Source organism: Botrytis sinoallii (assembly GCF_014898435.1).
Source record: "Botrytis sinoallii strain Bc 23 chromosome Unknown BSIN_021, whole genome shotgun sequence".
In the NCBI taxonomy this organism is placed as follows: domain Eukaryota; kingdom Fungi; phylum Ascomycota; class Leotiomycetes; order Helotiales; family Sclerotiniaceae; genus Botrytis; species Botrytis sinoallii.
Genome location: NW_024066048.1, coordinates 416,812 through 431,419, shown reverse-complemented (window position 1 = coordinate 431,419; position 14,608 = coordinate 416,812). Strand labels below are relative to the sequence as shown.

General features: G+C 41.4%; 4 protein-coding genes across 4 annotated transcripts; 3 read left to right on the top strand and 1 right to left on the bottom strand.

Annotated features, from left to right (window-relative positions):
* Nucleotides 1-1,978: 1,978 nt before the first annotated feature.
* Nucleotides 1,979-4,630, top strand: EAF02_009697 (uncharacterized protein; the record flags this gene model as incomplete). Its single annotated transcript, XM_038905745.1, has 3 exons — nt 1,979-2,035; nt 2,165-3,075; nt 3,178-4,630. The coding sequence occupies exons 2-3, from the start codon at nt 2,276-2,278 to the stop codon at nt 4,628-4,630; spliced, it is 2,253 nt and encodes a 750-aa protein (XP_038754485.1). The 5' UTR covers nt 1,979-2,035; nt 2,165-2,275.
* A 1,695-nt stretch (nt 4,631-6,325) lies between these two features.
* Nucleotides 6,326-7,438, top strand: EAF02_009696 (uncharacterized protein; the record flags this gene model as incomplete). Its single annotated transcript, XM_038905744.1, has 1 exon — nt 6,326-7,438. The coding sequence occupies one exon, from the start codon at nt 6,326-6,328 to the stop codon at nt 7,436-7,438; it is 1,113 nt and encodes a 370-aa protein (XP_038754484.1).
* Nucleotides 7,439-8,994: 1,556 nt separating this feature from the next.
* Nucleotides 8,995-10,666, top strand: EAF02_009695 (uncharacterized protein; the record flags this gene model as incomplete). The annotated part of the gene is made up of 2 exons (XM_038905743.1): nt 8,995-10,518; nt 10,580-10,666. The coding sequence occupies 2 exons, from the start codon at nt 8,995-8,997 to the stop codon at nt 10,664-10,666; spliced, it is 1,611 nt and encodes a 536-aa protein (XP_038754483.1).
* Nucleotides 10,667-11,209: 543 nt separating this feature from the next.
* Nucleotides 11,210-12,702, bottom strand: EAF02_009694 (uncharacterized protein; the record flags this gene model as incomplete). The annotated part of the gene is made up of 2 exons (XM_038905742.1): nt 11,210-11,461; nt 11,515-12,702. 2 exons carry the CDS (start codon nt 12,700-12,702, stop codon nt 11,210-11,212), a joined length of 1,440 nt encoding a protein of 479 aa, XP_038754482.1.
* Between the last annotated feature and the right edge of the window lie 1,906 nt (nt 12,703-14,608).

The following is a 14,608-nucleotide window of genomic DNA, read 5'->3' as shown; positions in this document are numbered from 1 at the left end:
AACCCGTTCGCCGGCAAAAACAAAATTACAGAAGACTACCAGGGAATTATCTGGCGCGGTAGACGCGAGAGAAACGGAAAGCACGGCAAAAGAAGGTCGTAAGCTTGGTCGAACAGCTGACGGATGGTAGGTTGCTCCAAGTAAATCAATCATTTCAGGGTTCCGCTAAGCATTGAATCAAAGTGCTGGAATTCAACTTTCCGTCAAGGCATTGTCAACCAAAGAGCTTTAAAGTCTGTATAGTCATGTGGTTTGCAATCCTTTGGAGCAGTAGAATTTATGAAAGCGGATCACGCACAAACGCGGGTATCCAACGGGATCCTACAAAAGCTTCGATCAAAAGGCCGTTTAGATGGTCGCATACCCCAACACTATTACTCGCTTGCCACAGCACTTATAGTCTGAGCCAAAATAATTAGATGGCCGATATACCTAGGCTTATCTGCTTGGCATTGGCTTCAACAACGCCGACTCCTGAGAGGAAAGATTCACGTGGGGAAATATTGATTGATGACGAAGTAAAGTCGCCGTTCTAGGCCAAAATAAAAGTTTGATCAGATTTTTGGAAGATATGAGTCTTGCGCGGGTGTACACGCATATTAATGGTTTGACATGGCAACCTTTTGAAGCTACCAGATGAGAGTTGTACTCATAACATCATCAGGCTTGTCATGATCACAGCACCATGGTGAGTGATTCCAGTCATCCATTATCCAGCATCCTGGCTGGATATTGATAACAAGATCGAACAAACTAGGTCAAATCGACACGGAAATCATGATTGGAATAGCTACCACCTTAGGTGACTTGGTTCATAGCAATTCAACATAGTGTACATTGTACATTATACACTGTAGATAATTCATGGGATTCAATTGCAGAACTCACCGAAGGATTATTGTTAAGAAAAAGGTGTTCTGCTTGAATCTGCTCACTTCCCCGGCTTTGAAAACGGTGACCCCGAAGAGTACATATCATTGGACGAGATATAAGATAATCTATAGATAGGTACCTAGATATTTTATATACCACAACATAGGAGGATTTGAAACATAAATTGTGTGATGGTTGGTGTTGATGCTGATGTTTGTCGTAATGATAATGTTAGATAGAACATAACACGACAGAGGGAAGGAATAAGGTAAGGTTATGGAAATACATGTGACATCACGTGAATTTATGGATCATCCAACAACCAAAGCTAGCCGAGACTTTTAAGACTTGGCCTACGATTGTTCTAGCTACCTCACACGCCTCTCTACCATAGGTATGTATGCGATGTTAAGATGTGCAGGCCCTTCGTATATACTTCAAGACTTCAACAAAATCTTCAATGCTTGGACTTCCACAAGAGCACTTAATTTGCTGAAAATAAACCAAATCTGCATGTTCTCTTCGCCACTTTCCTACTGTACCAAGGGTCCAAAGTTGTGGATTGTCCCATCCGTCCATCCATCTATCCATGTGGAGAGCTCTCCCAAGTCGCCACTGACAAGCTTTTCTTGCTCGTCGAGATTGTCAAGGTCAAATAAGCAAGGCCTTGTTACCAAGAAATGATCTTCAAGTGATGGTTCTTACTCAGTACACCATTGGTATACGCGCTCGAGACAGGGTTAGCTTACTGTCACTGTGGCAGTGAATTCCTTAGCGGAGAGAATGATAGCACATCCGCATCTCCAACAACCGATATATTCTCAAACTCTCTCGACTCTCAGACTCTCAGACCTCGTGCTAGAGGATCAAGTTCTCCAGAAAAACTTCTTGTTAACCCAAGAAGCTTTGCCAGTCAACGATCAATGAGTAACCGATCGGGACTACTTAGCATTGTCCCGCACACTTACATCACGAGAAACTTTAAAATGCCCCTCATTACTCTTCAATTCCAAAAAGAACGATAGTACCGTAGATTTTAATTTTGGGCCAGATTTGATTCGATGATCGAAAGTATGTATGCAATCCTGAAAAAGGGTCCTTTAGATCTTGAGCTTCGTACCCAGTCAATTGATCTTTTACAAAAAAATTCTTTACAAAAGTCGTAAGTATTAAACTTCACTGTTTCAGGTACCCATCGATCCTCAATCAAACGATGTTTGAGAGCTAGGACCCTATACTGCGTCGAATCAATTATCACTCTTCTGCATTGTCTACTGAAATCTGTTGGCAGATCATCATCCCGAGGGGAGACGAAGCAGTTGTAAATAGAGCTTTTACGGTTGCGACTCTTCACGACAAAGATAATCAAAATAAACAACATTATTGTGTGGAGATAAGCGTGATGACCACTCAATGCGGATCGGTACGTTCTCTCGCTGTCGAACATGTGGAGGGAAATTTGAGGCGCAACAATAATGAAGAGACAACAGGCACAGAGTTGGTTCTGGCAGAGCTTGGGGCGGTTGATTTGCTCCGGCAAGACAGCAGGCCCTCCTTCATCGTTGATATGTCAATAGAAAACGAGATTTGTGCACTTCCTGTAGTCTTCAAGAACGATGCTTTCAAGACTTACGCCAAATTTAAAAACGTTGCTTCATGGCTTTCAGGAAACTCATGCCAGGGTGGAAATGCATTTGTCAAATGGATACATACTCGACCCAGCAAGGCAGTCAATCAATATTGGTTTCGGCATCAAAGATGGTCCAAGGTTTTATTGGGAGATCGATGGTGTGTGGTTTCCGGTCATGAGATGGCATTTTCGAAATCAGTACAAGAAGATGCCGACGCCAATCATTGCAAGCACCTTCAATCGAGACCTGCACAAAATAAGATTTCTCCAATTGGAAATTGGAAGCCGAATCCCAATTCTCGTTGCGAAGACCGCTATTCAATTATGATGTCACCCGGCTCACATAACTCAGCTGTAGCTGCTCACGCATATTTTACACCCTCTCTATCCTTTGAGACGCCGTTTGCCAAATTCTTTTGCAGCAAAGATTGGTCTTCTACAGCTGTAGAGTCCATCTCGGAACAGCTCTTAGATATGACGAGTCTAATCTCCAACTTCAGCCAATTGTCTCCTATTGCCATGTTTATTATCGATGCAAAAGACGGAAGCTTATTATTCGCGAATGAGGCCTGGTATGTTCAGCCTAGTTATTCATATTTCCTGATATCCTGATATATGCAGATGAGACGAATCATTTGACGTCCAAATCGTTAGCTAATATGGTTTGTATTAAGGACAAGAATCACAGGCGGGACAATAGAAGAGCATTCAAATCTAAGATGGCTCGACTGTTTGATTGATGAGGATAGAGAGTTTGTCGCAGAACAATGGCGTACCCTTATAAAAGAGAAATGCCCTGTCCACTTTCAAGGAAGGTGCAAAACACTCTGGAGACCTACAGCTCCAGATCCTGCCCTATTTGAAGAGGACGAAGTCTACTATACGTGGGGCGAATGTAGTGCTGTCCCACGGCTCAATGATGAGGGGGAGGTGGAGCATGTTGTTGGATGTCTTAGTGATGTCACACACATCAAATGGGCTGCTCGAGTACAGGAAAGAAGAGAAAACGAGGCATTGAAGGAGAAAAAAGAACGAGAAGAATTCATGAACATGACGAGTCATGAGTTGATGAACCCACTATCGGCCGTCGTCCAAGCAGCACACACCATGATCTCCAGTCTCGATGAGATTAATAAAGCTCTTTCTCAAACTCATGACAACGTCCTTCATGATGACAATTCAAATAGTTACGGGGAGATTAAGTCGAAGGTACGGCGCAATATCGAAATTGCGAAAATTATTTTAGCTTGTGGAGAGCATCAGCAAAAACTGATGGAGGATGCTCGTATGATGTCTAAACTGGACATCGATCTGTTTTCAATTTCACCAACTCGAACAGAGCCAATTTGTATTGTAGATACAGCTATGTCTATGCTCTCTGGAGAAACATCTAAGTTAGATATCAATATCCGACTCGAGGTGGATCCCTCCATGGAAGCTTTGAATTCGCAATGGCTTTGCTTCGATCCTTCAAGATTTCTACAACTACTCCTCAATCTCCTGACAAATGCCAACAAATACACAAAATCATCCGAAACCCGGAATGTAGTGGTGCGTCTTGGAGCCACAACTGGATCCCCTTACCATAAAGAGATCGGGCGAGAGATACAGTACATACCTCTTCGCACAGCACGAAACGACCCGACTCTGAAAGATGCCTCGGGAACAGGAGAGATAGTATACCTTCATTGCTCAATTACCGACACCAGTAAAGGACTAAGTGAAACGGAGAGGCAGACACTCTTTAAGAAATTTTCCCAAAAGTCTTTAAGCACGCATACGCAGTATGGCGATTCTAGTCTGGGATTATTCATCTGTAGGGAGCTTGCGGAGTTACAAGGAGGTGCAATTGGCATTGGATATACGGATTCTCAAGCAACGGGTAGCACTTTCGCTTTTTATATCAAGACACGGCGATCCGAATTCAAACCGGCGGGACTACCGCTTGAGACGTCGGAGGAATCGTTTCAGCTGGATGGTCAATCTTCTATGGGCGACTTCGATGTAGAATCTGATACGGATGTCATTTCGATGTCTGAGCTGGACTTTTTAGAGTCTGAGATGACCGATGCCGAGGTTCTCAAGTATCGGGACAATGGACATATTCATAGTGCTAGCTTTCCCTAGTTTTAACAATATCAAGGATTGCAATGATGTATTTAAAATTTCAGTACTTATACTTTCAATCACTAAGTTGATATCAATATTGAAATTTGTATGGATTTTGGTGAGGAGAAAGAAGTTGATGAGAAGGACGTAAATGGGAGTGTGAGGTTGAATCCTCAAGGGGCAGAGTTTGAGTAGAAATGTCGAGTGGAAGAATCGAATCAGGAGAATGTACTAGGCAAGAGACGAAGGCAATCACATGCTATGAACCTCTTCCTGGGGTAACATGGAATTTGGAGACTTGATATCTAAGGCGGATTTTTGTTTTGGAAAATCTCGTAAGGGTATCTCTGGCTGTGTGAGATCATGCAATTGAATGAACGGACTAAGCAGTTTCAGGATGGAGAAGAATGACAAAAAAATGCAATCATTACTCACCCTAAGATTTTTCGAGAATGGCTTTTCTTTATGCTAATGTATATGTTTCGAGAAGTAACAGTCCAAAGCGGTAAGAATCTCTTTGGGATAGCACGGCGCCTTACGAGCATGCGCGAAGCATGTGCGAAGCATGTGCGATACTACTTGACACGTCGTCTCGATTTTTTTCAGGGGGACGTCGAATGGATTCGAAATTTGAATATCGATTTAGCCGCTCATGACCTGGTGGACTGTAAGGTGAAGATTACATGGATTCCAACGAACATATCAAGAAGGACTACATTTACTAGCAAGCGAAGTATTGATGGCTAGGCCTCTACCCAATATTCAAGAACCGCTTATCCAAGAATCTCTCAATCTCCAAAGTTTACATGATCGATATCTTCCTATGATATCAGATCCCCCCTCTCTCCTGAAATGACCTCCCATACAACCCCCTCCAAAACCATCTGCCTCGTAACGAGTCACCATAAGTGGGCTATCGAAAAAAAATTCACCACGACCACCTTCACAGCCGTGCAAACAAACAAGCCTAGATCGCATCGGCAGATCACCCTTTTAGGATATATATCCGACAGACTAGCCGAATCCACGACCTGTCATTTTCTGTTTTTAGGCTTCCTCTGCACACTCTCCACCAGACATCCAAAAAGATTTTCTCTGCAAATCATGTATTTTCAAGATCTCGAGTTGAAGATCGTGAATACTTTGTTTTCGATTTGATGGATCAGTGATGCGGGATTGTCATAAGTATATTCATATCTCCGCGAAGCTCTAAATCGCCTCGAAGTCGATATCGATCAATCAATATCTCTGCGCGAATAATCTCACTCGGTTACAATGCCAAGTGAAAAAGGAAGAATTATCACTCCGTCTTATGTAGAAAGAGGCACAGCAGGGTAGTTTGTAAGGCAGGAGTGGATGCGCCCAGAGTTACATTCAATACCTAATTTCATGCTTAATTTAAGGTTATGTATGATTCACGTACAACGAGTTGATATTTATCCTTATTGTCGCGCAATCTTTTATTTTTGATATTGTTTTGTTGTCGTCGTTTTTATTATTGCTGTTGGTTGTTGTTGTCGCTGTCGCTATCGCTGTTGTCGCATTCTCATTAGAATCTTCATTCGTCTCTCGTTAAATTTTTTTGGACAAGCGCACGAAAATAATTTGGAATAATTTACATGCACTGTTGCCTGCTATTCAAAACCTAGTTGTCACTCACCAACCACGACATAAAAATTCAATTCGAGTTCGATACCATACGACCGCACAAATATGAGGTCTCTCCTCATACCCTGCCTCTTCTTGGCCCCAATCCTCGCAGCACCAGCACCTTACATTGTCACAAGTTACGTCGAAGTATCCGTATACACCTACATAGAAGCCGAAACCCTTCTCAGCACCACCTATACCGAAGAAGTCGAAACAATCACCCACGGAGTTGTTCCAAATGCGACTCCCGTCACAAATGCTATCGAAACACTCACTGATACATCCGCCTATGCACACGTTACCATTGTCGAAGTAGTTCTTCCACCCGGTAGCGGTTCCCGACCAACTTCCAGCTATGATTACTATGCGACAACCACTGCTGTTCCAACCAGCTACGTGGTTCCAATCACCTACACCCCATACCCCAGCTGTACGGGCACCGCTCAGAACTGGACATATGTAACCAACGTCCCGATCTACATCCCCAGTATCGTCGCAAACGCCATTGAACCTTCGGTCTTCACCACTTCCGTATCAAAATATACCTACTACGATGATAGAGTGAGCGCCACGACATTCGTCAACGCCATTCTCAATCCCACCGATGTGGCCGCCGATACATTAGCCAGCGTTGCTGCAGACTACGAACCATATTCAATGAGTTATTGTTACACACCCACAACAACATGCACCACCATTCTCTCAACCGCAACCTGTACTCCCACATGGAGATACCCCGGCTACGATTCCACCTTGAGCGGCAGCGGTAGTTCTACATACTACGATTCGTACACCTGCGACGTGTATTGGTGTGGAGACCGCGCGATTCTGCTAATTATCATCTGTGTTCCCGTCGGCTGGGTCGTGCTTTGGTTGCTCATTGGACTTTTCGAATCCTGGCTTTCGTTCAAGGGGATCATGTTGGGGTTGAATCGCAAACGAGGAGTTCCGTATGCGTGGTGTTGTATCTTGATGCTTTTCCTGTGTTGTACGGGACCCACGTATAGAGCGAAGAGTGCGGAGGAGCAGGCACGGTTGAAGGCGCAGTGGAAGGAGATGAGTGCGGGTAAGAAGTTGGCGTTGTGGTTTAAGTGGGGTTTCAGGTGGAAGTATCCGGATATGTTGGGGGAGGAACCGGAGAAAAATAAGAGAGCTTTTAGAGAGGGATGTTTGTAGATTTCTCTGTTTACATTGGATTTCGTTTCGTATGCTGAAGTTGCTTCACTGCGTCGAATTTAATATATACATTGCTTTTACTCTCAATTCAGCAATCCAAAGTTATCATTTCAAAAGGGTAAGAAATGAGAGTTGCCTGGTTGGACGATAATTTTATGATGACGAAGTCGGTACATACCAAAAAAGTTTAGATATAGATAGACTTAGTGTCTAATTTTTAATTTAATATGTGATCAAGACAACGTCACTATCCATTATATGTTCAGAAGATTACCTAGCTCTGATTGCAGTATATCTTCCCTATCCCTTCTTCACCCCAGACATATAGTTACCAAAGTATCATATAAAAGGAAAGAACCCTCATTATACCAGTTGAAACACCCGATCTGTACCGTCCTCCAATTCAAAAATGACTCCCAGAGCTCCTAAGTAAATATGCAAAATCCAGAACTCAAAAACAATATATATAGTCCCGCGAGTAAGCAGTTCCTTCACCTACCTATCCTTCATACGTCGTGCACAATTCTCAACCTTTGATCCCATCGAAAAGCAGCAGAATATAAAAGCATCTACTTCGAATAATTTTCAGATCTAGATGTTTTCTACTGGAGTAAGATTGATCCACGATTCCATGCACAAACCCATAACGGACTGCTACAAATTCCAAAGAAGCTTTCCAGAATAACCGCAGAAACTTCAAGGTAAAGAAATGCAATACCACAAGCGCGATTATCTTTGATCATCAATTGTCTCACATCTCGACACCTCGTCGTCGATATAAGTTATCACATCAAGCTTGCTTCAAATCCAAGAATCTAGGATTTTAAAGGATTCTACGCCACAATAATAAATCCAAGGTCCAATATCCATCCATCCATACATAAATACAACTGACACTAACACAACAGAACAGAGTAAAAAACCAAAATAGCACATCCCAAAAAATTACACTCCAACAGGAATCTCAATAACTCTCCACTATCCATCCAACAAACATACTCTCCACGTGACCCTCCTCGCATTCGTTTACCAAAACAGTAAAGCGTCATCCCACTCCACTCATTCAATCACATCCCTGTATATATCTACCACCAAAGTACCTATCGTAGGTACTGGTAATAATCTTCTCAATGATGATCATCACATCACCAATTGTCACTGTACGCGCAACAATATGAAGATAACTACACATTACCTACCCACTCCAGCCATAAATCGATCCGTGTAAGCTGACCTTATGCAAAACCCTAATAGGGAAATAAAGAAGTTGTTAGTGCATCTACAGGGCTGGGTACCTGGTACCTACCTAGGTAGATGGCATTACTCGCAAGCTGGTTACATATATGTCTGAAAAGGTGGGTGTATTGCGATAATGATTGTCTTGGGTATATATATGTGTAGGTATCTAGAGAGATATCTCTTACCTCATACCTCAATTTCTTTACTTTATGGTATTCAAGTGTTTGATCTTGTTGTATTTTCTTCTATCGATTTTTCATACTTGGTTCTTCTGATATATCGTCACAACATATCTTTCTTAACATTCCAACCTATCCATGTCTTTCATAATCGAAGGGGCAATCAAAGGCATTGCAGCTGGTATCGGTCTCGCATCCGAGAGTGTGCACGCGCATAAAGCGAAGAAAGCTGATAAATCTCAATCTCAATCTCAATCTCCACGAGCATCCAGTAACGAGGATTTTCAACTTCGATCAGCTAGTTGCAATGCCTTGCGAATCTCGAATGAAAATTCTACGGCTGTATCATCTGATATCTTGCATGAAGAGAACGATGAACACATCTGGGATTTGGATGCTGCACAAGATGAGCTTGCACCCGTCGAGACGCAACAAATTTCCCCCTCAGATCCCACGGTGCAAGAATCCGACGCAGAGACTCAAACCCCCCAAGGAAAAGAAAAACACACCGTCTTCATGAAAGTATTCGTCTCCCGTTTCATCGCCAGACACCCCGCCCCTCAATATCCACCCTCCCATCCCATCACCAACCGACTCCCCCTACCCGTCATCCTCTCCCAACGCCGACCCAAAAGTCGATCTCGGGGTTTCATCCGCGCCTACGCTCCTCTCCTCCAAAACTGCGATATCCCCGAGAACATGTGGCTAGACTTCCTGCGTACATTTAACAAAGCAACGCAAGCCTCACCCTGGATCCAATGCATCAATTTCGCCGGGTTAGCCGCGCATGGAGTAGCTCCCGGCGTTGCGATCGCTGTTCAAATAGCCATTGCAGTTGCTATCAAAGCTGCAAACGAGATACATTCTCGCCAACGAACAAACTCATTCCTTGACGCGATGAACAACCAATTCTTCCGTCCTCGTGGCCTTTATGCCTTGGTATTGACGTGGAATCCGGATGATGGCAATCACACAAGTATGGTGGATATGACATCCACAATTTCCAAATCAATTGATCCACAAACTGGAGAGTCAAAAACGAGGAATAAATTTCATACGTCATCCGGAAATACATACGGTGATTTCGAGTTTCCTGAAGCAGCACCTCTGGTTTTCCCGGCTCTCGATGCGGCATTAACAAATGTGGGATCAGAAGGAGAAGAAAGACTCAAGGAGAAGTTGAAAAGAAAAGGAGATTTTGTATCCGATTACATGGATCGAAGAGCACGAGCACAATACGCGGCGCAGAATCCCAATAGCTTTTTATCGACCGGGCCAAAGGAGAAGTTTACGAGTCGGTATGCGGATCCGAATCATCCAGCTAGTAGTGGAAATCCATGGAGTTTGGTTACAGGTGGGAAGTTCAATCCACCGATGGGGAAAGACTTGATGGCTGCGAGGATGGGAGGACAGGGGTTTGGTGGACGCGGTGGTGGACTGGGTGGACTTGGTGCTGTATTTGGTGGCGAGCGTTCCTACTCAGGCGGGAGACAAGCACAATCAGGTGGCAGGATAGGTCTTCAGCGTGAGGGTAGTGGAGAACAGCAACAGCAGGGAAGTAACCCAAGAGGAGGGAATAGATTAGGAGGAGGGCTTGGAGGGTTCGGTGGGTTTGGTGGCCCTGATATCGTTACGAAAGGAGTTAAGAAGATTCTGGGTAACGTGAGTACTGTCCAATTCAACATCTTGAATCCATGAAAATGGTTGCTAACAGATATCCCAGAATATTCTATATCTCGTGGTAGTGAACATGCCAAGCGATGAAGAAATCGCAACGGCTAGCGCGCAGATTAGAAGTTGGGGTGTTTGAGAACTTGTGACTATGGAATTGCATATGATATGCAGAAGTGATAATTGTGTGGGGCAAGACAGATGCAAAGAAGAGCATATTTGGTTCAAAATTCGAATTCAATCTACCATCTTCCCCACATTGCCCCCATATAGCAGTGAGACAGTACTTGCTACCAGACCCGTCGTTCTGGTAACTAGGTAATCACAAACTATGGGAATTGACTTACCATTCAATGCAAGCCACATCACTTTTGTCTAAAAAGCTCATCCACATATCACGTGTAAATGGATACGTGGCGCAAGTATGTAAGACGTCAATGTACCCATGATCATATCATCTCACCACTAGAAAGATATGAATGAAAGTAAATTTGATTTGTTGCACATCTCATTGTTGCACCGAGTGATGGGATGAACTTGTCCTGCTAGGGTCTTGAACTGGCGGTGTAGTGATGCGGATTGATTGGGGATGAATGGTTCTAGTGGAGCTTGTGTAACATGCATGGCGATCCAGGTCTAGAACATGTCTTGGTCTCTCGAGCACGAGATAGAGATGTATGATTTAGAAATAATTCGCATTTCCAGCATAATCTCCCTTTGTGCCTTGGAATGCACCAACTGGTGTTCCATTGTTATCCTCATCAGAACTGTTTTCCTCTTCGTACGTATCTGCTCGATCTGGCGGAGCTCTCATGCTCTCAAGGACTCGATTGTCAAGGTTGGGAGGGTTGTAAGATTTTAGTGTATGCATTTCCCGTCCAGATGGTAGCGCTGAGATGAGCGTTCCAATAGAAGGTACGAGCTGTGTGCCAATCTGCGCCAGTCATTAGTATTCAACAATGTAGAGAATGGAAGGGTGTAGCCTACAGTGTCGTTCATCTTCACCCATTTCTTCTCCAGCATTTCTAGAACTCTACCCTCCTCCGCTTTCCCTGCATCACTTCCCCAATCCTTCCCCTTTTCAACTCTACGGTCCTCTCTTTTCTCTGTCCATTCTTTCCTTAGTCTCCCAAATCCCATCCCGGAGGATTTCTTTCCTTCATCTCCCACCGATATGCCTAGCTCACTCAAGCCAGCTCTCAGCCATCCAATTCCATCACCTGTCTTCCCTCCTAACTCCGCATCCACTCCAAAAAATCTGCAAGCCTTTCCTCTTCCTACTCTTCGCAGGTCTTCAACGTATTTTAACAACTCAGCATCAACCTTTCCATTTCCTCCGTTGCCCATTCCACCTAGCATGGCTACAGCATTACCCGCATGATCGGCGGCCGCAAGACATAATCTTGCAAACAAATGAGCACGAACTTTGGGCATCTCAGGAGCCTTAATCATCCATTCTTTATCATTTTTGTTACGATCTTGTTGCACTGCTGCTGGATATGGATCATCTTTCAAAACCGCCAGTAATGTACTTTCGGCCAATGCTAAGCTACTGAGGGCACGAAAAACTGGGTTTGAAATATCAGGACAAGGGGGTGGAGAAGTAAGACTCGTTGAGCGAGAGAACAGATAGTTATGAATCGAACCAGCTGCTAGTAATTGCTCTGTAGCAGCTTTGATACATGAAGTTCTTTGTTCAGGTGATGGTGACGCTGTTGCAGATGAATAGAGTGGATGTAATGAGGATCTTGAAAGAAGAACGTGAGTGTAGGCTAGTGTTGAAAGAACGAAATATATTTCATATTCCAAGCTCTGGATTTTCAACCTTGGAATTTCTCTGCCTGGTATTGGCGGATCTGAAAGTGTTGGACGCCATTCTAGAGTTGGTGTTGAAGTGAGGATGATATCTATGTGTTCTGCTCCGGGATCAAATTGAGAAGATATGCCAGAGTCGATGGCTAAGAGATATGGGATGTAGTTGTTGAGTGCTTGGAGAATAGATGAAAGATTTGAAGATTGCTGTGAAGGACTAAGTCGTTTGTGCTTCTTCAGCACATCACGAAGAACCCCTCTGTAAGTGCTTGCGGCTAAAGGTAGTGAGGGATGCGAATCGCTTGTGAAATATGATGAGAACGAAAACGAAGATGTTGTGGGAAGCTCAAGTGGGAAGGGCATGATTGAATGTCTGAATGCGAATCAGTCGAATGCCTTTGGACGCTGCGTGAAGTTCAATACTACCACTACACGTGACTCTTTGAGACTTATAATGAGTGTTCGTAAACAGTGGGACTCTTTGTTGTTGTTGGAGAGTAGGTAGTCGTGTAGTTATTGCCGACTTTCTTGGTCTCATCAATCTGTATTAAAGGAATGAGGATATAAATTAGAAAATCAAGGAGGAAGGGGTGGTGGTGAGAGTGTCGTTTGAATGGTCGGACCGTCGTTTGGAATTTGGCGGGGCAATGATAACCGATATCCCTGCTACGTGCACGCCCCTACTATATGCACGTTTTTTTTAATCAAAATAAAAATCAATTTAAAATTCGTAAATCATTAAAATAAGATAAAATTTAGTTCTAGAATTGAATAATATTATTTATTTTGATTCTCTAGAATTTCAAATTATTAAAATAAAAACTGATTGAATAATAAAATAAAATAAATATATAAATTTAATATATAAATTTTCAATAAAGAATATATTAAAATCTATTTATAGAATTAGAAGATATTTTAATAGATTTTTGAAATTAATATTCTTATAAAAAAATAAAAAAATTTAAAAAGTAATAAGAATTGATCTTAATATAGATTATTAGATTTTCTAATTATTTTTATTATTTTAAAAAAAAATTGAAAATGAATTTTAAAATGAATTTAAATTTTATATTGAATATTAAAGTTTTGAATATTATAATATTTTTTAAATAAGTTATATTGAATATTAAAATATATAAATTTTAGATTAATCGAAAGAAATTCTTTGAATAAATCTTTCATTTTTTAAATCCTATTTTTATTATTATTATTATTAATATTAGTAATTTTCAACCGGGCCGTATAGGCGAGCCTCCCAGGGGGCATTACGGTTGGGCTAACTGCGGGATGATCTTCTAATTTACATGATCCCCTTTTCCTAGGGATGGGGTCTCAATACCCTCAGTAGCCTCCCAAGCGATGGCTAGCGCACTTGCGCCTTTGTCTCCGATCCTCTGAGCGCCTCCGTGCGCGCTTTCCGATCTCCTATATAATATTTGTTTGAAAGCTGCTTTATCCTGTAAGAGTAGCTTTTGTATACATTCTATTGCAACATGATATGCCGTGTAAAAATCCTATTTTTGAAATTATTTAAATCTTGATTTATAATATATAATGAAATTCTAATTATGAAATATCACGGAGGTAATAGCTATGTCTAATGATCACTTTGATCAGGAGATAGGTATATAGAGTGATAATAAACTAGATTGACTTAAGGTATAATCATAAGGATTATTCCTGGTTTATATACCCTGATCAGGCAATAGAGTCGCCTAATTAAATATATAGAGTATACAAATAAACTGAGTGAAATAGTTTTAGTAATCATGGGAATAAGTACTCCGAAGGAGTACTAGGATTAATACCGTAGGGTTACACTATACGGTGAATTCCGTGACAAGAAATTATTATTATAATATACAAAATTTCAAGAAAAAAGGTTTTCGTAATTCAAAATATTATTAAATCAATTTTTAAAAAAAGAAAATCTAAATAGAAATCATCTTAATATCAATAAATCCTGAAAATTCAAATATTTAAATTTTATTAAATCAAAAATCAATTGATATAACTTTTTTCTTCAATATTAAAATGAAATATATATAACTAAAGATTATGAAAATCAAATTTTTAATAATAATCAATAAAAGCTTATATTATAATTAATATTATATTAAATTAAATTCTTAGTATTTATTTTTAAATCTTTAATTAACTATAATATTCATAAATTATAAATTTTAATATATTTATATATATTTTAAAGACTATTATTATTATATAATTCAAAAGTAAAATTAAATATTATAAATTCATTATTTTA